The following is a 23,084-nucleotide window of genomic DNA, read 5'->3' as shown; positions in this document are numbered from 1 at the left end:
ATTAGACATCATCTTCTTAAACAAGGTGTAGTCGGAAGAGATGTGTCTTTAGTCTGTGGTGGAAGATGTGTAGACTTTCTGCTGTCCTGAGGTCAATGTTGAGCTCGTTCCACCATTTAGGAGCCAGGACAGCAAACAGTCGTTATTTTGTTGAGTGGTTAGCTCGCAGTGAGGGAGCAGCAAGCTGATTGGACGGGCTGGGGTGTAAGGTTTAACCATGTCCTGGATGTAGACTGGACCTGATCCGTTTACAGCACAGTACGCAAGTACTAGTGTTTTGAAACGGATACGGGCAGCCAGTGGTAACCAGTGAAGGGAGCGGAGGAGTGCTGTAGTGTGAGTGAATTTAGGTAGGTTGAAGACCAGTCGAGCTGCTGCATTCTGGATGAGCTGCAGAGGTCGGATGGCACTAGGCCAGCCAGGAGGGAGTTGCAATAGTCTAGGTGTGAGATGACCAGGGCCTGGACCAGAACCTTCTGAGTGAGAAGGGGACGTATTCTACTGATGTTGTACAGCATGTATCTACAAGCGGGTTGTTGCAGTAATGTTGGCAGTAAGGGAGAGTTGACTGTCTAGTGTCACACCCAGGTTCTGGGTGGGGGCTACCACGGAGTTGTCAATGGTCATGGTAAGGTCATGAGTGGGAGAGCCTTTCCCTGAAAGTAAAAGTAGTTCGGTCTTGTCAAGGTTCATTTTCATGAGGTGTGCAGACATCCACTTAGAGATGTCAGTCAGACAGGCAGAGATTTGTGCTGCTACTTGTGTTTCAGATTGGGGAAAAGAGAGGATTGGTTGTGTGTCATCTGCATAGCTGTGGTAGGAAAAGCCATGTGAGTGAATGAGAGAGCTGAGAGAGTTGGTGTAAGGAGAGAAGACAAGAGGACCCAGGACGGAACCTTGAGGGACCCGAGTAGTGAGAGGACCAGGTTCTAACACAGATCCTCAGTTACCCGGTAAGTGCGGTCATTGAAGTAGGATGGGTGCAGGGAGAGAGCAGAGCCTAAGACACCCAGATCCTGAAGGGAGAAAATAAGGATCTGAGAACCTCATAAAAACTCAAAAGGTGTTTAGCTTGTCCAGTCTGAGCTAATGTAAAAAAACCTTGGCGGCCTCCATAGAGAGGACCCGCTCCTGATGTAAACATAAAGTATTTAAATATAAAGGGCCCATTCTTGGGTAAAGAAAACAACAATTTGTACAATTTAGATGAAACACACGAGTGAAAACATCACTCGGATTATTTTATATTCAATTTCTGCTAATAGATCCCTTTCACCTAAATCTTACACACTAAACCTGTAACTATCCAATAGGATGTGAACACCTACATGTAACATAGAGAGTGACAGTAATTCTAGCCATTCATGGATGTGCTGTTAGAACGGGTGACGCAATTAGAGGGAGCTATATGGGGGTTCTGTGGGAGACATCTTCAGACTTGGGGGTGACAATTGCTCATGTTACTCTGTTAGTGTTTGTATATTGTTTCACCTTCTGGTCTCCTTGATGCATCAAGTCCACATTAAAACCTTTTGCATAAGACATCAGCTGCTGCCTGAGTTCTCCTTTCACCTCCTACTTTGACTAGATCTTTTAAAATATGCTGAGTTTGATGCATTCTCCAATGTTTAAACCCATTCTTTAATAATAAGGCTGATTACAGACCTTCAAGTATATCAATCAATCAATCAAATTGTATTTGTTTAGCCCATATTCACAAATCACAGTTTGTCTCATAGGGCTTTAACAAGGTGTGACATCCTCTGCCCTTAACCCTCAACAAGAGTAAGGAAAAACTACTAAAAAAAACTTTTAACAGGGGAAATATATAAGTGTGGCTGCTGAGATACCCAACCCGAAGCCTGACACTGATTGGACGTTTCATAGGTAAAGGTAAATTAAATGAATCATTCTGAGAAGACGATGGAGATAGCAGGACTTCACCCCTGTGGGTGGGGCCATTCATGTTTGTTTCCACCTGTAGACAAATCCCTAATGCTTCCCATAATTTCTGTTACAAGTGTGATTTCTAGTAATTAGACACTACATTTTTAATCTAATAAATGTGCCTCTGTTGCTTTAATTCCCAGATAACTAAGACAATCCAAAAAATGTACAGGACTGTTAGTAGTATTAAGCCAAAACAGGGTGACTACCACGTGGTAGACTTTATAATTGAGGTATTAGCCAACTAAAGACCGATATGCAACCTCCCCTTCCCTTCCTTAAAAAGGTTGAAGCCAATCAGCTGTGTGAGTTTCTCCAGGAAAGTAATGCATATGAAGACTTTCAGTCGGGGTTTAGAGCTAATCACAGCACGGAGACAGCCTTGGCAAAAGTCACTAATGACCTTCTAATAGCTTCAGATCAGGGATTTGTGTCTGTCCTCGTTCTGTTAGATCTTAGTGCAGCACAATTGACCATCAAATATTATTACAGAGACTAGAACAGTTAATTAGCAATAAAGGAACCGCCCTAAACTGGTTTATATCCTATTTTTCAGATCGATTCCAATTTGTGCAAATTAATGATGAGTCATCTGTGCGCACCAAAGTTAACCACGGTGTTCCACACGGTTCTGTGCTCGGCCCAATTTTATTCTCATTATATATGCTTCCACTAAGAAACGTTATCTGGACACACTCTGTAAATTTCCACTGCTATGCAGATGACACCCAGTTATACAGGTCAATAAAACCTGAACAATGTAATCAATTAACTAAACTCCAAGCATGTCTCAAGGACATAAAATCCTGGATGACTCACAATACACCCAAGATACATTATCTAATGATATAGCTGCGCTAGACGACATTGCCCTTGCTTCCAATGAAACAGTCAGGAACTTGGGAGTGATCTTCAATCCTGATTTGTCCTCTAATTCTCACTTAAAACAAATTTCTAGGACCGCCTTCTTCCATTAACGTAACATCTCAAAAATCAGACATGTCCTTTCTCAAAAAGACACAGAAAAACTAGTCCATGCCTTTGTTACATCCAGACTTGATTATTGTAATTCCTTATTATCAGGCTCCAGCAGTAAGTCGTTAAAGACTCTGCAGCTTGTCCAAAATGCTGCAGCACGTGTCCTGACAAGAACCAAGAAAAGAGACCACATTTCTCCAGTATTAGCTTCACTACACTGGCTTCCATTTAAATCTAGAATATAATTTAAAATTCTCCTCCTCACCTTCAAGGCCCTTAATAATATGGCACCATTATACCTCAAAGAGCTGATAGTACCTTATCAACCCACTAGAGCACTGCGCTCCCAGAATTCAGGCTTACTTGTCGTCCCTAAAGTCTCTAAAAGTAGAGGAGGAGTGAGTAGGCTTAGTTATGCTGCTATAGGTCTAGAATGTCGGGGGACACATGACACACGGAGCTTCTCCCTCCTTATCACATCAAATAAATTAATATCTCATCATTACATGTTACTGACTTGACTTCCCCGGAGTCCCTATACTTTATTGTCCGCAGATCCAGGGCTGCGGCTGCGGCCAGATCGTGGATTACGATGGTGGATCGCGAATCAGAGATCGTGATAGTAATGGCGGATCCTGTATCGTGCAGGCTGATCATGATCATACTTGCGGATCCTGTATCGTGCTGGAAGATTGTGATAATAATGGCGGATCCTCGTGGTGGACCACGATCGAGGTGGCAGCTGATGGTGGATCCTGATGGCGGCAGTGAATCAGGATTGTGGACTATGGTGGCATCCGATCGTGATGGTGGCATCCGATCGTGATGGCTGCTGACCATAGACTATGATTACAACAAGACTGCTTGATATACAATATGTCTCCTCAGATATTCTACCATTACTGACAATAATCCATCAATTCATTTAACTTCCATTATGCTACAAAGTGTTTATTCTAATCAATGCTGCAAATACCCTTATCCTGCTGATGTTCTCCTTTACACTTGACATCTATTGCACCTCTGTCCGTCCTGGGAGAGGGATCCCTCACATGTGGCTCTCTCTGAGGTTTCTACTTTCTTTTTCCCCCGTTTAAAGTTTTGTTTTTCCTTACTCTTGTTGAGGGTTAAGGGCAGAGGATGTCACACCTTGTTAAAGCCCTATGAGACAAATTGTGATTTGTGAATATGGGCTATACAAATAAAATTTGATTGATTAATCTGGCTACGAGTGGAGTGAAGACCAGGGTTCCTATACTGCAGCAGGTGATTAATGATGATAAACTGCAGGTGTGCCAGAGACCACAACCATGCCCAGACCTGCCAACCAATCACACCCCCCCATGTGGTTTACCACTGGAGATGTAAAGGCAGTCATGCTCCCTATTCATGCCCATCCATCCTAATCTGGAGATGTACAGAATCATGGATTACCTCACATTTCTTTGTGCAGGGTCCAAGTACATTCAACATCCCTGAAAGTGCATTTGAGGGTAAGGACCTGGAGAGGCAAAGCTGTTGTGGATACAGGCTCAACATATACGCTGCTCAGTGAAACTTGACCCTGCACTGTTTTCAAAACTGTTTTTAATCCTGAATGCAGTCCAGGAGTCTTACCTGGAGGAACACATGAAACCTCAGTTAAGCACCCTGCAACAAAAGTGGGACGTACTGAGTTACTGAAGCATCAGATCTTCCTCACAAATCCACTGGAAGTATATTTCCAATGTCCGAGACAAGGCATCCGCTCCCAAGCGGCAACAACACACAGATTTAAAAACGCCCAAATCCCCAAAAGTAACCAGATTATCCTTATTAAGTGGGGTTGTGGTCTGGCATTGTGATTGGATTATTGAATGATTGTTGGTGTGACTGTGTAAAATTCGAATGAACTCTTAGTTATGCTGCTATTGGCCTATACTACTGGGGGAACTATCATGCACTGAGAACTTTTCTCTTTCCGTCTCTCTGTGCCCCCCAATGTATTTTCATCACAATACAACTGTGTTGTTTCCCCTCACATAATTTGTACCATCCACCTCTACTCCCAATTTTTCTCCTCTCACCCCAACCAGTCCGGGCAAATTGCAGCGAGCAAACATTGGGGTCTGGTTTTTCTACAATTATGTGAGGTCTTTACCTTACTTTATAAAATGCCTTGAGATAATGTATGTTGTGATTTGGCGGCAAGCAAATACAATTGAATTGAGATATTGAGGACCTGCTCTTTAAGACTAATGTGACACAAGTCATTTTATGAATTAAGAAATTGACTCTGTGGTAACATCACAGTCCTCAAACAGCAAGAACCAGAAACTACAACAGAAGAGCCGATTTTTGCAGGGTATAAGCCAAATGCACAGAGAGGTTGGAGATATCAGTCTTCTGTGAATCAGAGCTCATACCTCTCTGCATGCAATTCAGCTTTACAGAGTTTCTTGATGCTGACTGTGAAGACTGTCTCACACTCTGCTCCCTGCAGTCACATGTGGAATGTTAGTAGGCCACACACACAGCCACTGTTTTATGATTTTTATCTCTCTTCTATGGCTCTGGGGCTGTGAGGCTGACAACTTCGATCACACTTTATAAAATCCAAGCCGTTAAAAGCCTCCTTGAGTGATGGATGATAGGTTACCATAGCAACACAGCATCTCGCTGTAAGGATGTTGAATACACATAGATAAAGACCCAGAGAGCTATGTTACAACATTAATAATGTGTAGAGCCTCAGTCTGACTGTTCTCTAGTTTTTAATACTGTACAATTAGTACAGATGGACTACAATAATTAAATAAACAGGGACCAATATGACACATTATAACAAACAACAACGACTCGCATGAGTGAGTTAGTTCTTTTTTACTTTTTAGAGTAATGAAAGGATGTAATGTATCATCACATCACAAGCCTCATCTTCAGTTGCACTATGAGCATCTAATACAGTATGTACAGGATTAATTCATGTTCTTCCTGTAAAGACCATTGGAGCATTGGCAGTCCTCTGCCCATAGAGGTCTGAGGGTCAGATCAGGCAGTGGTGAAGGTGAAGTGAGTGACATGTCGGTACTCCTCACCAGGATTCAGGAGACAATCAGGAAATGAAGCCTGAAGAAAGAAAGAAAGAAAGAAAGAAAGAAAGAAAGAAAGAAAGAAAGACAGACACACACTCTCACACACACACGCACACACACACATACATTATATACAATTAATTAATGGATTTCACATTGCTAACTTGCCTCAGATGGCTTTACAATCTGTACAACATATAGCAGCCTTTATCCTTGAACCCTTCAATCTCCAAATAGCATCATATGTTACAAACCCATACAACATTTTAGAAAAACATACACCATAAAATACATAAATACATAAAATATAAATATATAACGCTTTATTTACTTCCATGCTCATTCTAGAGCTTTCAACCATATCCCACAGATCATACCGAACAACTTTGTATGATATTCCATAATCGTCATACCTGGTTGACAGAATCAGGCCAATTCTGTGTCTCCAGACAGAAGGAGCTGTGCTTCCCATATCTAGCCCCACCCTTTCCTGTCATAGAGCCATCCAAGAAGTTGGCAGTGTAGAATTGGACACCAGGCTGGCTAGTAGAGACCTCCAGGACACGCCCGCTGGCCGGGTGATACACTCTGCAGTGAAGAAACAAGGTTTCCTACCAGACTTTACGAAAGACATGGGCATGTGTGTTATTGTGTGTGACTGTGTGTAGTGTGTTTAAGTTTGTGTGTGTGAGAAAAGGCAGTGAACCTGGCAGCATATCTCTCAGCATAGGTGTCTCCAGGAAATGAAAGACAGAAGTTGTGGTCGAAACCTGAACCTGGAACTTCCTTCAGCCGAGGTCCAATCAGAACAGGCTCTATGAGGTCAAAGGGTGTGCCCGCCACTGCTCTGATCTCTCCTGTGGATACATTAGGTTATAGATTGGTATTGAGGGTCATATCGTACAAAATGTGAACAGAGTACTTAACAGAGCCAACAGTTAAGGGGAAATGTTCTGGAGGACACATCTGGCATTCATAATTCAATTGCAGAATTCAAATTCTTTCAAAAACCCAGGCTTGAAGAAATGTGATGCAGCATGCTATTGTCACAACAAGTAAATAAAAGCACAAACTGGTAACTGAAGTCGGAAAAGTAGTGAAAACTATCCTCTCTATCTTATCCTTTCCCTCTAAAATGAAGGAATTCACAGCACTAAGAAGGTATTTTAGAAGTGGTCTGATTTTGTGCATATCATTGGTCTTTGTTCTTATTCAGTGGCTATAAATATCAAATGCCATAAACTGAACATGACATGAACTCTAACGTCAACTTCAGATGTTAGAGATGCAGTTTAAATCTTAACATAGACTGGAAAAAATGGGTAGGTGGGGAAGTGAATGAACAACACTACTGCACGGCTATAGCATAGAGCAAGACACCCTAACACAGAAAGGCCCTTTAGCATTGGAATTAGGTTTGGGTTATGGTAAGGGTTAGGCATTTATTTGTGATGGTAAGGTTAGGGCAGGGGTCTGCAACCCGCGGCTCTGGGGCCACATGCAGCTCTTCAGCCCCTCTGCAGTGGCTCCCTGTACAGTGCTGTGCATGAACAATTATATTTTTCATGAACGATGAACTGAACGAATCAGTTTTCATATGATGAACGTGAAGGTGAGTGACGTTCACTCCAGCGAAAGTGAACGTCACTCACGTACATTTTTTAAATCATCATCGTATCAGGCCATCATGTGAAATACCAGGAGCGATAGAAAATGTGTGTTTGTGTGTTTGCTCCAAGACATCGCGCACACACACAACAGGCCCCGAGGCTGTGGAAACAGTGAAACACAGTTTCTCTGGTCACAGCTGCTCAGTGATGAGTGCTGCTGCGTCATGATCAGAGCAGAAGCTGCAGTTGGTTTGTACCGAGCTGGAGTTTCTGTGTCCTCCTCCACTCTCCTCTCACTTGAACTAATAAACACTCATCACTAGTTATCAGGACCTGATCAGTACATGAAGTAACTTAGTGTTTGTTTGATTCACTCCTGACTTTATGGCTTGCCGAATAAACTGATCTATATATAAAACTTTAAGTTTTCATCGATATGTTTTGCGGCTCCAGATGACTTTTAGGTAGAAGAGGGGGCGAAATGGCTCTTTTGATAGTAAAGGTTGCCGACCCCTGCGCTAGGGTAAGGGAATGCATTATGTTGATCCGTGCCCTCACTAAGATAGAAGTACAAGAATGTGTGTGTGTGCGTAGTATTCATGGATGGTTTAAATGTGGAGGTCAAAACGATTGTGTTATTACATAGCTTTAAAGCTTATTTTAACATAAGCCTTCTAATTCATATTTAGACACTTACATTGCTCTGGCTTCTGACGTAACTGGGGTGTAACTGATATGGCTGGGGACCACCACAATAATGCATATTTCTGGGCATTCTGTTGGGGAAAAGTCTTTCATTCCAAAAGAGCTCCACGTGGTATAGGAGCTTTGCTCTCAATTTTTTATGGCCTAAAGACTTTACTGACAGTGTGTTGAATAGTATGTATTTATATACTGCTTTTCTAGTCCTGATTACCACTCAAAGCACTTGGCATTGTGACAGCTATGTTCTAAATCACACCATGAGGTGGATTTTCATTGGAACATGGATTCTGTGACATAAATAAGCAGTCATTAGTTCTTCTGTCTCCAGGGGGAAATGAAAGAAAATTGCAGAGTAATAACAATGTTGTTAATAACAGAGCAGGAAGAAACACACCCCTACCCAAAGGTACAAGTGCTATTGCTTCCGCACTTCTTTTAACAGTGGTATGATAGTAAATTAATAGTTAATAGAAGAATGAATGAAGAGCCAATAAAAATAAATGAAATGGTAAAAGTAGTCATTTATTGATTCACAACATCAAGTCATGCACTGAGAAACACATAGGAAAAAGTTGCCAATAGCCACCATAGCCTTACAGCAGCACAGTGATGGAAATCTGAGCATTTACAAGCAAAGATGAAAAGGCAGAAATTGTTCATCTGATCTGTTTCTTTTATCTGTGATGCATTTACAAATAAACAATACAATGCCAACCCGTGTGAAATATAATAAATATTACAAAATATATATATAATAAATACACAGTGGCAATCGGGGGTTAAGACTTGTGTCATGAAAAACTCTGATTATAGCCTTACAGTTTGCGATTAACAGTTTGGTCAACAAGAGGCTCTGCTCCTCTGCTCTTTTCTAATCACTCACACAGCTGATCTTTATAATAACCTGCTGAATTCATATTAATGTTCATGGATAAACGGGGCATTGCTTCTTCTGCAACAATGAAGTTAAAACACCCGGTTGTATCTTAATCTGCAGAAATAACTTTTCTCCTGTCTGCGGACAAAAACAATACAGACATGTTTGATAACCTGGCTTGACAACCTTTACATGCCAAAATTCAACATAACCATATCACCTCCTACTAGCAACAGGATGCGACATTGAATATGCACTGTGCAAATGCATAACGCAATACCAACCTCTAGTAACCATACTGCAGCTGTAGCACACCCCAACAGGCCCGGACTGCGAGGGCCTGACCATCACAGCTTTAATTTAAGCTTATAGGCTTAAAAACAAATAATGTTGACCTGTCCAAATACTTTGGGTCTGGAATGAAGAATGGACACGGTCAGGCTGTGCACCACCAATGTAAGAAACTAACTAAGAAACACTAATTAAATAATTCCAATATAATTATACTGGTAGACCACTAGTACAGAAACCTTTTTCATTGTGAGAACCAAAGTGGTCATGTGAAATTATTGATTATACTGTAATTTCACATTATGACATTTTCAGAGAAAATGTTAAATGGAGCGATGCTTGTGAGCTTATTCAGGCAGCCGAATTGAGTTGCTCTAATCATGTGACAAGCCTCAATTTTTACAATCCTCTATCATAGACACCCTCCCAATTTGTCGGTCTATTTAAGCTGCAAATATTTCCCATATCCCCCTTGATTATCAATGTCAGTATCCCTGCCTTTCAATTCATCATCCCATTGTAGTTACTCATGTAATCGTTATCTTACTTCCTGCTCTGCAGATCGCTATGCCTCTTGCAATGTCTGATTATGAGTCAGTCTGGGTCCTCAGGAGAAGAAGTCGGCTTTTTCCCCGAACTCAGGCTCGAGGTTCACGCCGAGTATGAATCAGAAGTCCAGCATCTGCGTGTAGCTGCCGCAAACCACCTGCTGGCCGCATGGCCTGTCTACCACATTCTGCAAGAGCTGTTCGCCCGAACAATTTCAGTTCTATCAGGACTCAACCACGAGGAAGATTTCGATTACCTCCGGACTCAAGAAAACTCCACAGATGCGGTACCTTTTAATTTAAAGCCAGGAATCCCAACATCAGTCCTCCCAAAGGTAAAGTTGCAGCAAAGAAGCCAGAATTCAATCTTTACAATATAACAGCATCTCTGGGAAGGCTGTGGCAGAGGTGGGTAGAGATGTCAGAATCAGAACCAGAAGGTTGGCGGTTCAACCAAGTAATCCCCATACTGCATGCCGAAGTGTCCTTGGGCAAGATACTGAACCCAAAATTACAGCTTCTGAAAGGGAGAGTGCTGCACATAGATGCACTATATGTGTGTATGTGAATGGCAATAAACTTTACTGTAAACCGCTTTGAGTGGTTATCAAGACCACTAGAAAAGCGCAATATAAATAAATTAAAATTTTTTCAATTTACCATTTACTCTTCTGCACATGATGTAAACCACAGCGGACCATCAACTGCAACTGTTGAGCTGGTTCAAGCTTGAGCATTTTCAGCTTAATGGCGATCTGAGCGGCTGCATATTTGTAAAGCATGAGTGTTAAGTTTGTCAAGTTCCTCAAAGTTAGGACTTCGGAAATTTTACCTACACTAAATGGATAATTTTGACTGTCTAACCATGCCAAAACAACAACAAAAAGGCAGAAAGGGAACCAGAAACCCCCCCCACTCCGTCCAAAGTATCTCATGATCAATAATTATCCAAACTCTTACCACTGATGATGCATTAGCTGCAATCAACACACAACCACGAGCAAAAAGTTGTGGAGTTGACTTGAAACACAGTCATCATAGCTAATCTCACCAAGTCAATGGAGTTCAAGGCTGCAGGGGTAAAATAATGCAAAGAGAAGATTTCTGTTTTGGAAACCCAGGTATCTACTCTACAGACACAAGTAGATGAGTTTACAGAGAGGTCAAGAGAGAAGAACTGCTACAAATGACAGTAGAATTTGAGGATTAAAGGATTGATTGAAAAGGTGGAGGAAAACAGGCAGGATGTGATATGGCTTTTCTGGAAATTTCCCTAGAATGGTCCCTATAAATGGATGAATATGTGGACACTGTGCACCGCATGTGGAGAAATTAGGAGAATAAGACTCACCGGGTGGTTGTACAATTCACCAAACATCAACACAGGGATGCCATATGGAAAGTGACCAAGAAGTTGCAGGTTTACAGATTCAACGAGGACTTGACCAAAGAAGATAAACTGGTTGACCACTGAACTTTAAGCAAGAGAAAAAAAAGCATATTACCACAGGGCCTTCGGCTTCATAAATGCCCACCGCATTCATGCCAAGTAGTTCCATCAATCTAAATGATTTTCTCACAGTTTGCAAAGATAGTCTGATAACTTACAAGAAAGCACTCTGAAATGCCAGAACCTCCTATTATTCATCAATAATAGAAGAAAATAAGAACAACCCCAGGTTCCTCCTCAGAACTGAAGCCAGGCTGACAGAGAGTCAGCCTTAGAACATTAGAACCAACTGTAGCACCAGAATGAGACCACTATTCTTCCATATATCTTTCTGAGCTGACTTCACAAGTCTTCATCTTTATAGTCATTTTAATCAAATTGTCTATTAGACCCATCCCAAGTAGACTTTTTAAGGTCAAAAGGGTTTTCCTCTAATCAACAGTTCTATATTAAATCAGATTAATATTTCTCTATGAAACTGCTAAGTGCCGCAGGCTGTAATTAAACCTCTGCTTAAAAATCCCACTCTTGATCCAGGTGTTTTAGCTAATTATAAACCCATATCAAACCTTCCATTCGTTTCCATAATCTTGGAGAAAGCTGTTGCTAACAAGTTGTGTGAATATTTGCACAACAATGGTCTGTTTGAAGACCTTCAATCAGGATTTAGAATCCATCACAGCACATAAATCACATACAAAGCCCTTAATAATAATGCCCTGTCATAAATGAAAGAGCTCAAAGCCCTGTATTATCGCAACATATCACTTTGCTCCAAAAACACAGGCTCTCTTGTGGTTCCTAGAGTCTGTAAGGGTAGAACAGGAGGTAGAACCTTCATCTACCAGGCTCCTCTCCTGTGGAACCAGCTCCCACTTCTGAGTTGTTGTTTCTTAAACAGCAGTCTCTTTTTGTTGTTGGATTTATGATTATTATATTCTGAAATGGTAAAATATGTTTCAAATGTTCCACTAACAGATCACTCTGTAATAGACCTTATTCTGAATCCAGAGAGCAGAACTAGGTTTTAAAAAGATTGTTGGAAATTTAATGGAGACCTTTTAGGTGACGAGGGATATGTTAAAACTGTCAAAGAGTTAATATGGAACATTTTTAATGATAGGAACATAAGTAGTTGTAATATATGGGACTACAGTGGAAACCTGCTATAGTGATCATGGATATAGTGATCAACCGTTTACATGGATCAAAAAGCATGGGACAGAATCGTTCCTATACAAATGCTGTTAAAATAATCTGGTTATAGTGATCGAGTAGTCCGCTTACAGTGTTCATTTTGGGTCTTTTCATATATGTTCGGACCGTAAAAGTTTTAAATTTAAAACTTTATAAGAAATGCAAAATCTTCAGGAACTTTGATGGTATAGAATTCCTATGAAGATGTTATTTTGATATTTCTAAACTCCCTGTCAGGTTATCTGATTTTCAGCAGCAAGTTCTCCATTACTGGAAACTCATACAACTTTACCCCTCACTCAGTGCGGATATGGAACCATAGATTCATTTTAATTAAGAAAAAAATCTTTTTCAACGAAGAATGGATGAAGTTGGCTTATTTGACATGTGGTAATTTCTTAGCTCATGATGTTTTTCATTAAAAAATACAACCTTACAAGCAATACAACACGATAATAAGGGCTATACCACTTGTATTGATTAAAATTATCCAGTTCCAACTTATGAAAACATAAAATTTAATCTTCAAATGGAGGACAAATCAGCAGTTTTGGAAAAATAATTAAATTATTTTAGCAAGTATTTCTTACATGAAGGACAATCTCTCACAGTATCTATGCACCTTATTTCCAGATTGACCACTTTTGTGTAAATTTTGTCCTTTCTTATGTGTGTTTTGTATAATATATTCTATTCTTTCCTGTTGTTGCCAATTGCTCTTTATTGTGTTAAATTTCATAATGTTTATGATGTACCTTATTGTTTGTAATATATTTGAATTTGAATAAAAAAAATAGGTCCATTCGAGTTGGACTTTATCTGACTGCGGCAGACTTGATCCGCCGGCAGATGCAGGGGTGGAGTAAAAAAATGTAGCCATCAAGTCAATGCAGAGATGATCCAATATTATTATACCATTCTGTATCGGGAACTGGTAAACTGGATCATTGCTGTGTTCCGTTTGTGCTTGTTAAATGAGAGAATGTATGATGTTAATGTTATACCTGTAGGAATTGATGTGTCATCCACTGGCAGGTAGGACTGAGCACTGATGGACACTTGGTGGTCGTAGATATCTGCCGCACCCTGCCCACAAACACACATAAGCACGTTCACATACACGCACACAGACGCAAACACAAGACATGCTGCATCCTTCTGTTGCCTGGTTTTGTACATCTGCGTCAATGAGCCTGTAAGCACCTAAACTTTGTCTACATTTGGGTCCTCCATCCTGTGTTCACTACTCCAACCTGTGACATCTTTGGCACTTTTGATTACAGTGAAACATAGACATGCATGACCCAGAGAGGATGACTTTCAGTTTTGATGACCTCCAAAACTCTAATGCCATTACAGACCAAATGTTTGACTAGTACACAAAAAAGTATCAAAATCTAATGGATTGCTTTCAGCAGTGATCACTCTCATTCTTCACAGAGGAAAAATCCTCTTAGGACACTACATGGTAAAAACAATTACCTTTCGGTATTGAAGAGTGAATGCAACTAATATACATTTAACATCTTTCTTACTTAGTTCAGCACTATTAACCATGACACCAGATCACAGAGGTTGGCTTTAACAGTTCATCGTGAAACAGTAACAGACAGTAACACATTACTACTGGAATGAGCTTTGAACCCAAGTTTAAGTTATCCTTGCTTATATTTCTAATAACATTTGTGCCTTGATGGGCCACTGTTATAAGATCTCTAGTTAATAGTAGATATTGACAGTTGGGTTTAAAGTTCAGGCAGGACGTAGATTAAGCTAGGGTTAGTGAATGCATAATATCCTGCGAGTGTCCCCCACTGGGATAGTGAGTTTTTGTGTGTGTGTTTGCGAGTGGGTGTGATGGTTATTTTGAGTAAATGACTCAGTGACTCACTCATTCATATACAACCATTTCATATATATTGATTTAATTGGATAATGTCTGTATTGGCAGCTGTGGCTCAAGACGTAGAGAGGGTCGTCCACTAACCAGAAGGTCGGTTAGATCCCTCACACCTCAACACCTCCAGTCTGCATTCAGAAGTGTCCTTGGGCAAGATACTGAGTTTGAGTTTTCTTCCGCAGAGGAAATTGCTAACATACCTAACAATAAAAATCAACTGCTTGTGCATGTGAACAATATCAATTTTGTGGTGCTTGTGTTTGCTGCCTCATGCCAGATGAAAATTTAAAAATATATATATTTTAAAGCTGAAACTTGTCTGTCCCGAGAAAGCACAAGGACAATATATATATATATATGTATATATTATATAGATAAAGTACCTAGGGAACTTAAGAAAAATTACATGTAAAAAATTATCTGAGTAGTGTGATAAGTTAGCCAATTAATTTGCTTTGGATATTTGAACTAGGCTTGAACCAGTATAGCTGTGGCCACTGTAGCAGCACGAGATGGTCAGGAGGTGATAGCAGCTTGAAGGAGGCTAACATGCTGCTTTGGTAGAGCCAGCCAGGGCAAAGGAAACTGGAGAAATTGACAGCAAACACCAACATAGACACGTTAAAAAAAACAAAACATTTTCACACACTCGTACTTACTCATCCTCCAGAATCAATCCATCCAACTTCAAATTTGTCAGCCGAATCATAAGACTTTGTTAAAGTTGAAATGAGGAGATTTTTTTTGATGAAACAGGAAGTACTTTATAACTGGCCTGTTATTGGTCAAATCTCCGAACTTTGTGTGTCAATAAGAGTCATGGCCTGACCACACCTAGTGAACATTGTGAAGTTATTACGTTTTCAGCAAATGCTGTGGTTTTGATGCTGATGCAAATAATGCGTCGCTATGGCGATGGTGTTTCTTGGGAAAAAAAACAAGACTCAGGAACTCTCAATATTCAATCAAAATCTTATTGGTTAACTGACTAAAATGTTGTAAGCACTGAATAACCTGCTAAAGGTAATATGTAGAAGTATACAGGCAATAACTTTCTGTTAACAGTAGATTTGTTATGACGATTCAAAATCAGCCTATTCATGTCTTCAGGATTTTCTAGTTAAAATTTTCATGGTGAAGGATTGAAATTTGCCACACCATTTGGTTATAAGTCACTATTCACAATGAGAGATAATAAACGTCTTACAGCTTTACTGACCAAAGGGGAAGTGGATATGAGCAATTGACTAGGAGCACGATGTCAAGGTGTAAAAGCAGTAATTTCCTGTTGCCACTAGGTGGCTCTGTCACTGAATAATGTCATGTAGTGTTCAGACTATCTATCATGTGCATGGTCAAATCTGTACCAAACTTAATATGTCTGTCAGTTATAAAGTACTTTTTGTTTAATGAAACATTCCACTAAACTAAAATTCCACTAAACTAAAACCCATAAACAAGGTTTTAAGGTTAAACTGAAGAAATTTGAAGTTGATCAGATTAATGCCCTAGGACGAGTTCGTCAAAGTACGAGTTGTGTAAATGGCAATTAAATGCAGCTAATTTGACAATTAGCTAAATAAAATGGCAGATTTCTGTGGATTTAGGGTATGACTCCAGAAAGCATTTTAAAAGTCACAGCCAACTAGACGTCCTGGCAAAATGTCATACATCTAGAGTAAAGTTAAAGCATGGGTGGTGCTCAGGCCCATATAAAGGTTCTGAATTGTCTATCTGTGGTAATGGTAGGGCACCTGCACCTCCCCCTCCCACCAACATGCACAAAGGTGCAAAGGCCCTTCAGTAGCAGCTTCAATTCAATTTCCTACTATAGCTCTCCCACCTTCCCTACAACAAATACAGCGATGACATTTATGATAACTGTACAGCTGATCATATGCCCTTACCTCTCCAGCCAGGTTGAAGTAGGAGTGGTTGGTGAGGTTGATGGGGGTGGTTTTAGTTGATCTGGCTTGGTAGTCAGCAGTTAGTGTTTCCCCCTGCATGAACAACCTAGATCTTACTAACTCACATCTGCAAGCCATTCATTTATATGAAAAAATTATTAAATGTATGTGAGAATGATTGTTGTGACAAAGTGGGTGAGAACATGCCATTTGTCCCCTCTTCATAAATTAAACTATGCCTATTAATTGTTTGTTCAAATTCACAAAAAGTACAGCAACAAAAGTGATCTGCCAGAAGGTTGAACAGTTATGACCAGGTGTGTTTACCTGTAGCGTGTAGGTGACAGAAACCTGTACCTCACCAGGATAACCCTGGTCTCCATCTGGACTGGTAAGACTCAGCTGTACCCCACCTTCCACTGCTGTAGCAAGCCAGATTGCCTGACAAACACATACAAATCTGTGTTTCAATTTGCATTTTTCCATACTCACACTTCCAACACATGCATGGAGTTAAAGTACCCAGAAGGTGCGCTTAAAATGGTGAAAAGTTGAGGATAAAACAACTGACAGTTCTTATCGTCAATAATATGGAACACACACAATAAAGTCAAACATTGAGCGAGAAAGCAAACGGCAGATACTATGGTGGGTGCCAATCATGGTCACATGTTCTGGTGAGTGTGCAATGGCCATGTTTGATTTGGGACAACACCTCCCTGTTAGAATTCATGCACTATGCCAATGAGTATACTGTGTACACAGCATTCTACATGAGAGTGTACTGACTGAAGTATCTAAATTTAGATACATTGGGCCTGATCTAATAAGATCCCAGATAAAGAGTGCTAAATTTCGTGTGCATTAAAACAGATTGCACGTTTGGTTGGTGGGCGTTTTGCAGGTGATCTACTAAAAATAATTGCGCAAATGATAAAAGGTGCAAACATGGTAGAGGCAGCAGTATTTAAATGAGTGTTTTGCGTGCGTTACTGGTTTCCGCCATGGAGCGTTACGGAGAGCAGAGTTACCGCAAGCGCAAAGCGCGCAATCCTCAGTGCGCACCATTAGTAGATCAGCTTGCATGATTTTTTGCGGACCTGGTATTAACATCCGTCCTGAGAGATCCTTTCACAAATGGACAACTCTCAGTTTGTCTGTTCACACCTAGTGTGAGACGGTGGAAGCAAGAGAAGGAGATATTGCGAGAGCGAGGGAAAGAGAGCAGAGTCAGGAGGGGCTGAGTGAATCAATGGAATAGGATTGAATAAGATTTTACCCATTTGAAATAAAAAATAAAAATAGATTAAAAATAGAAATCATTATGTGGTGGTCAGTATTGATATTGTGGTCATGGCCATATGGTCACTGAGAAATGTAAAAATATGGGTCTTCGAAAAATAAAGCTGGTCTTCGCTTTGGCATAGGACACATTTCCTTACACCTAAAAGAATTTAGCCACGTGTCCCAGACCACCTGTGAATGTGGTCTGAGTGATCTGATCTCAAGACACATTGAGGATGCATTTGGGTGCCGTGACTTCCGTGACACCTGAACCTCCGCCTGTGATAGGATTAGTCAGGATGGATGTAAAGGCCAGGTCTGAAGAGGATCTTTGGCTGGACAGAAACTCAGATATTTAGAAACAATGGGCCTCATTCACCAACCTGCAAATTATAAATGATATTACATTTATTATTGCTGGCATGTGGTTCTAAAGAAAGAAACACTTAAACCGCTGATGCCCATGGTCTGTGTCCTAGAAGCCTGAGCTGCATTTTACTGTCCACAGTAGTCCAGATGTTCAGCTGTGTTTCCAATGATCCGCTGATCCGGCTCAGATAACTGCCAGCCTGTCCCCTTCCCTTTCCCACCCTATTCCATGTTTGACAATATTTCTTTTGATTTTAGATTTAATGTCAAACTACTTTTTTTTTTTACCTCATCCCCTGTTTGACTTTCTCCTGTATTGTTTTTGTTATCATTTAATATCCACTGCTGACACTACAAAATATAGGCTAACAGCTTTTTTTGTGATTTGATTCAAGAGGACCACCATCTTTAAACTTCCCTTTGGGCATTCTTTGCTTCTTACATTTTCTTTATAGTTTCTGTGATTTCTGTGTGTGCGATCTCATGCCCTTTTATGGACATTGGCGGGGCAAATTTAGAACAAATTTAAGAAAAACACCGAAGATGATATTGGCGAATGAGGCTCACTGTCGAGAAAATGTCCACCTTGTCACCAGTCCAAGAAATGACATCCCTTGTCTTTTCACCACTGCTGTTCCTCATTGGAAGTATTCTGCAATCAATTACAGGGCAGACAGTCTGCTTCCTTTAAAAGCAGGAGAGGCGTCCCCAGTATATGTGAATGGTCATGTGATATCCTTTTTCAGGCGTGTTAGTAGACACTGAAATCTTTTCTGACACAGAGCCTAAGCACTCATCTCGACTGAAGTCGTTTCAATTTTAAAGTAGTATTTTAAGGGTAGTAAATAGTGGATTGCCAGGATTGCCATGACATCTGATAATAATGATCATGTCCCTCTAAGGAGAGAATTTAGGATTTAGCAGCCTCCCAGAGGTAATAGCAGACTGACAACAAAATTTAGTAAAAGACTTAATGAGGCTATTTCTTTAAAAATAAAGTTGGGAGGATCACATTTTCTAAATGAATTTGAACATTTATCGAAGATCCGAAAAGAAGAGAGGAATCACTATGATGTCTATCTACTGTAGTTTAGCAAAGTAAGAAAGGCTACGTCTTAGCATAAGGTAACATTCCGTGCTTATTTACAACAAGCAGTGTTTGCTTTTGGGCAGGTGTCAATGTCGTTTTAACACTAGTGGCAGCAAGTCGTAGTACAGTGAGCACAAGAACAGCACAGAAAACAACCCAGCAATGCAAAAGATTATAGGCATTAAGGAGATAATGATGTCTGGCCATTCATCAGACTCACAAATCCTAGAATAAAAAAATGACCTGTATGGTCGGATGCTTATTTCATTAACTCAATTCCTTTATGTGTTCATACTGGTATGAACATTAACAATGGAAAATTACAGGCACAAGCATGTTCATCATTTAGAACAGAATGCCTTGTCTCAGCTGTTATAACACACTACATTAACGCCAGGAACACTGCCTGCAATGCTTGTTGGCAACTTCCTCATGGCAACTTCCTTGCTGAACTGCAAGGGCTCACTCCTGTGGCACATAGGCAGTGAAGCCACTCTAACCTGTTTACCTGGTTGCTGAAATGAAAACAGGATGTTACACATATATAACTCATTCAGTGTCCCTGGCCTATGATACTTTAAGTCTGTAGCAAGCCATATTATGACTTAATCTAGACATCCTCTATTACCCACAATTCTTAAATGAAACCTTTGTGAGACAAATAAGAAGGAGAAAACTAATTTTCATTCATCAATTGACATAAATTGTTAAAAGCATTTCACAACTCAAAAAACAAACATTAACACAAACCTTATTGAAACCCCGCAGCCCTCCATGCAGTGCATTAGGCCCATTGTTGATATCGAGTTGGTACTCTTTTCCGTCCACTACAAAGCATCCCCCTGCGATCCTGTTGGCCACACGTCCTACTACAGCTCCCAGGTATCGCTTATCTGACACATAACCTGGCAACACAACACAACACAACACAACACAGTTTACCCTGTTTCATTCAACCCTAAACCTACAAATCTTCCCTCAGCTCTGGATGTATCTCTCAATGTTGTTCTTTCAAATACAACTTCATGAAAGAAATCAGAATTCATGAAGTGTACAATGTTTGTTCAGGTACTGCCGAAAATATTGAAGAAAAAACATAGCAAAACGAGCAAACAATGTTTTTCTGGCATAAACAGTTTAAACTAAAGTGTAAATGCTGTAAATACACACTGATGTGCTTAGTTGTACAGGTACTGTTTTAGAGGTATTGTGTAGTGTAAATGCAAATGTTTAGCATTTGATAGTTTAATATTTTATATCTATTTAAATAATCTACTTTAAGAAAAATAAACCTATCAAAATTTTAATTTAGTTCTAACTGGAGACCACACCAGCTGCAATGCCTAGCAACATGTTGACATAGTCATTACTATATTATTACATGAGTACTCTGTAGTACTTATTACATTATAAAGAAGTACTCAGCACTCATGGGTGGGACCACAACCATCTTTGAGCTCCTTAAATTGGTCTCAGCTACACACATGTTATGTAGTTGTGGTGCTCTCTCCTGGTGATTAATTTTGAATAATGTTTTTGAAAGTTTCCTACTATTTGAATCTAGTTGTATTCCCCCCCTACCTTCCAGGTCATCATAGCCCAAGACTATGTCCTTCATCTGACCATCCTTCCCTTTGCTGCAAACAGACCTAATGGTTGCACCCAGGGTGAGGACCTCCACGCGCAACAAGTTCGATTTGAGGACCCACAGGTCCACACTGCCCAGGCTGGACACCGCTCCCCACTGCTGATGGCTCACTTCAGTCATCTTGGACCTTCCAACAAACAGGGCAGTACAGAACAGCACATCACCTTACCATCCCAATCAAAAGATTTACACTGTCAGAAAGTATTCAGGCATTCAAAAGTTTGCATGCTAATTGTTGTGCCTTTAATTGAATATATTTGCATATTTATCAAAAATGTAAAGCTGAAATCTATAACTATTCACTTATTCAGTACTTTGTAGATGCTCCTTTGACTTACCCAATGCTTCTTAGGTAAGGGGTTTATTTGTGGGGTTTGGCTAGGCCACTCAAGGACAGTCAGACATCTGTCATGAAGACACTACGATGCTGCACCAGCTGACTGATTTGGCTCCCTGTTGTGTGTAGTTTGCATGTACTCTGGAGGAGGTTCCTGGTCTCCCTAATTTCTCTCGTCTCGGTTGAGACAGATGCCCGTTCTCACCTCAAGTCTGGTTTGCTCATCGTGGGAACTGATTGTCCTTCTAGCAGGTTATCAACCTTTGCACTTTGGATTCTTAGTCTTGCCCAGTTACCTGATTGGGCTGGATAGCCAACTGTAAGAAGAGTCCCAGTGGTTCCAAGCTTCTTTTATTTCATAGTTTTGAGGCCACCATGCTACTGGGCTTTATGAAACGGCTTTATATCCTGATGTATTCCTTTGCAACTGTTTTATCATATAGAGGTTTGCTTGGACTTAGTGGCTTATTTTTAGTCCTGACATGCAGTGGGGACCTTAACGATAGGTCTGAGTCTTTCTAAACTATGTCCAATCGAGTCCTTAACCCATCTCAACCATGAAAGTAAACACAAAAGAACACAATTTAGACCAAAGGGCAAAGGGTGTTGAGTTTTTGACATAAATTAATATGTGCACATTTCTAAAACAGGTTTATACTTAGTCATGATGGTTTATTGAGTGTAGATTGCTATGTAAATCTTACATTTAAAATTAAACCTACAACACAGCAATATGTGAAGCCACTGTGTATTTTGCATGAAATAATAACATCCATCACAGGACATTTCAGAGACAGTTCTTAGCCACAAACTAAACGCCTTCACAATCAGTTGCTTCGATATCTACAGCTGCTGTGTTTGACTGAACGATCACTCACCTCCAAACACAAAAAGTTAGAAGACAAACCTTGACGTGTTTACATCCCACTTCCTGTAACGATGACGCGGTGACAAAAGGATCGCGCGTATTCCCTGAGTACAGACTGACAGGCAGCACCAGCACAACCTGGTTAACCAGTAGTATAAGGTACAACAAGAAGACCGCAACACGCAATACCTCCGAATACTAGCAGTAAAAATAATACAAGATAAAAGAAAGAAGAATCATTTAAATAACAATATAATAAAATATAAAATATAAAATATAAAATATAAAATATAAAATATAAAATATAAAATATATACGGAAGTACGGAAGCGTATTGTACGGAAGCGTATTGAATTTCTGAAAAAAAAAAAAAAAGTTCTGTTTTTCTGAGATAACTTTTCATACACATTATTGTTAACTAGAAATGTTTGCAACCGGGTGAGAACTACCTTCTCTAGGACTTTGGACAAGAAAGGCAGTTTAGAAATGGGCCTAAAGTTAGAAAGAAAAGAAGGATCGAGATTTTCTTTCTTTAACAAGGGCTGCACAACAGCATGTTTAAAGGCAGCTGGGACACAACCAGAGAGGAGACAGGTATTTATCAATGACAGAATACATTGTCCAACAGTGTCAAAGACTTCCTTAAGAAGACGAGCGTGAATGCTATCTGAGGGGCAATTTGTGGGCCGCAGATGGTGGACCACCTCGGATAGGGTGGAGATTGATATTGGCTCAAACTGATCCAAGACAGCTGGGTGCATCTAAGGATAGGGGGGGGGTCAGTGCTCATAGTTAAAGAAGATCTAAGAATAGACATTTTTTCAACAAAGAATTTAAGAAAAGAATCACAGAGGACAGATGTAGGTAGAATAGGAGTAGAATTACGGGGGTTTGTGAGAGTATTACAAATATTTAAAAGAACCATTAATAAAGTCTCTTTTTTTCTAATTATTTAAATTTTTATATTTCTAATCTAATCTTAACCGGTCAGTTGTATGTTTTAT

General features: G+C 40.1%; 1 protein-coding gene across 2 annotated transcripts; it reads right to left on the bottom strand.

The window, feature by feature from the left end:
* Positions 1-5,771: 5,771 nt before the first annotated feature.
* Positions 5,772-22,223, bottom strand: galm (galactose mutarotase). Of its 2 annotated transcripts, none has more exons than XM_035173222.2 (9): positions 22,091-22,223; positions 20,809-21,002; positions 19,978-20,132; positions 16,812-16,925; positions 16,485-16,577; positions 13,682-13,763; positions 6,706-6,856; positions 6,413-6,587; positions 5,772-6,033 (listed from the first exon to the last, which is right to left on the bottom strand). In XM_035173222.2, exons 2-9 carry the CDS (start codon positions 20,993-20,995, stop codon positions 5,956-5,958), a joined length of 1,035 nt encoding a protein of 344 aa, XP_035029113.1. In that variant the 5' UTR covers positions 20,996-21,002; positions 22,091-22,223; the 3' UTR covers positions 5,772-5,955. The 2 variants fall into 2 exon arrangements, with proteins under 2 accessions (XP_035029113.1, XP_035029114.1); XM_035173223.2 differs by having other exon boundaries at positions 22,120-22,189.
* Between the last annotated feature and the right edge of the window lie 861 nt (positions 22,224-23,084).

Source organism: Hippoglossus stenolepis, chromosome 12, assembly GCF_022539355.2.
Source record: "Hippoglossus stenolepis isolate QCI-W04-F060 chromosome 12, HSTE1.2, whole genome shotgun sequence".
NCBI lineage: Eukaryota > Metazoa > Chordata > Actinopteri > Pleuronectiformes > Pleuronectidae > Hippoglossus > Hippoglossus stenolepis.
The sequence above is the reverse complement of the archived record's forward strand: the minus strand, read 5'-3'. Positions and strand labels throughout refer to the sequence as shown.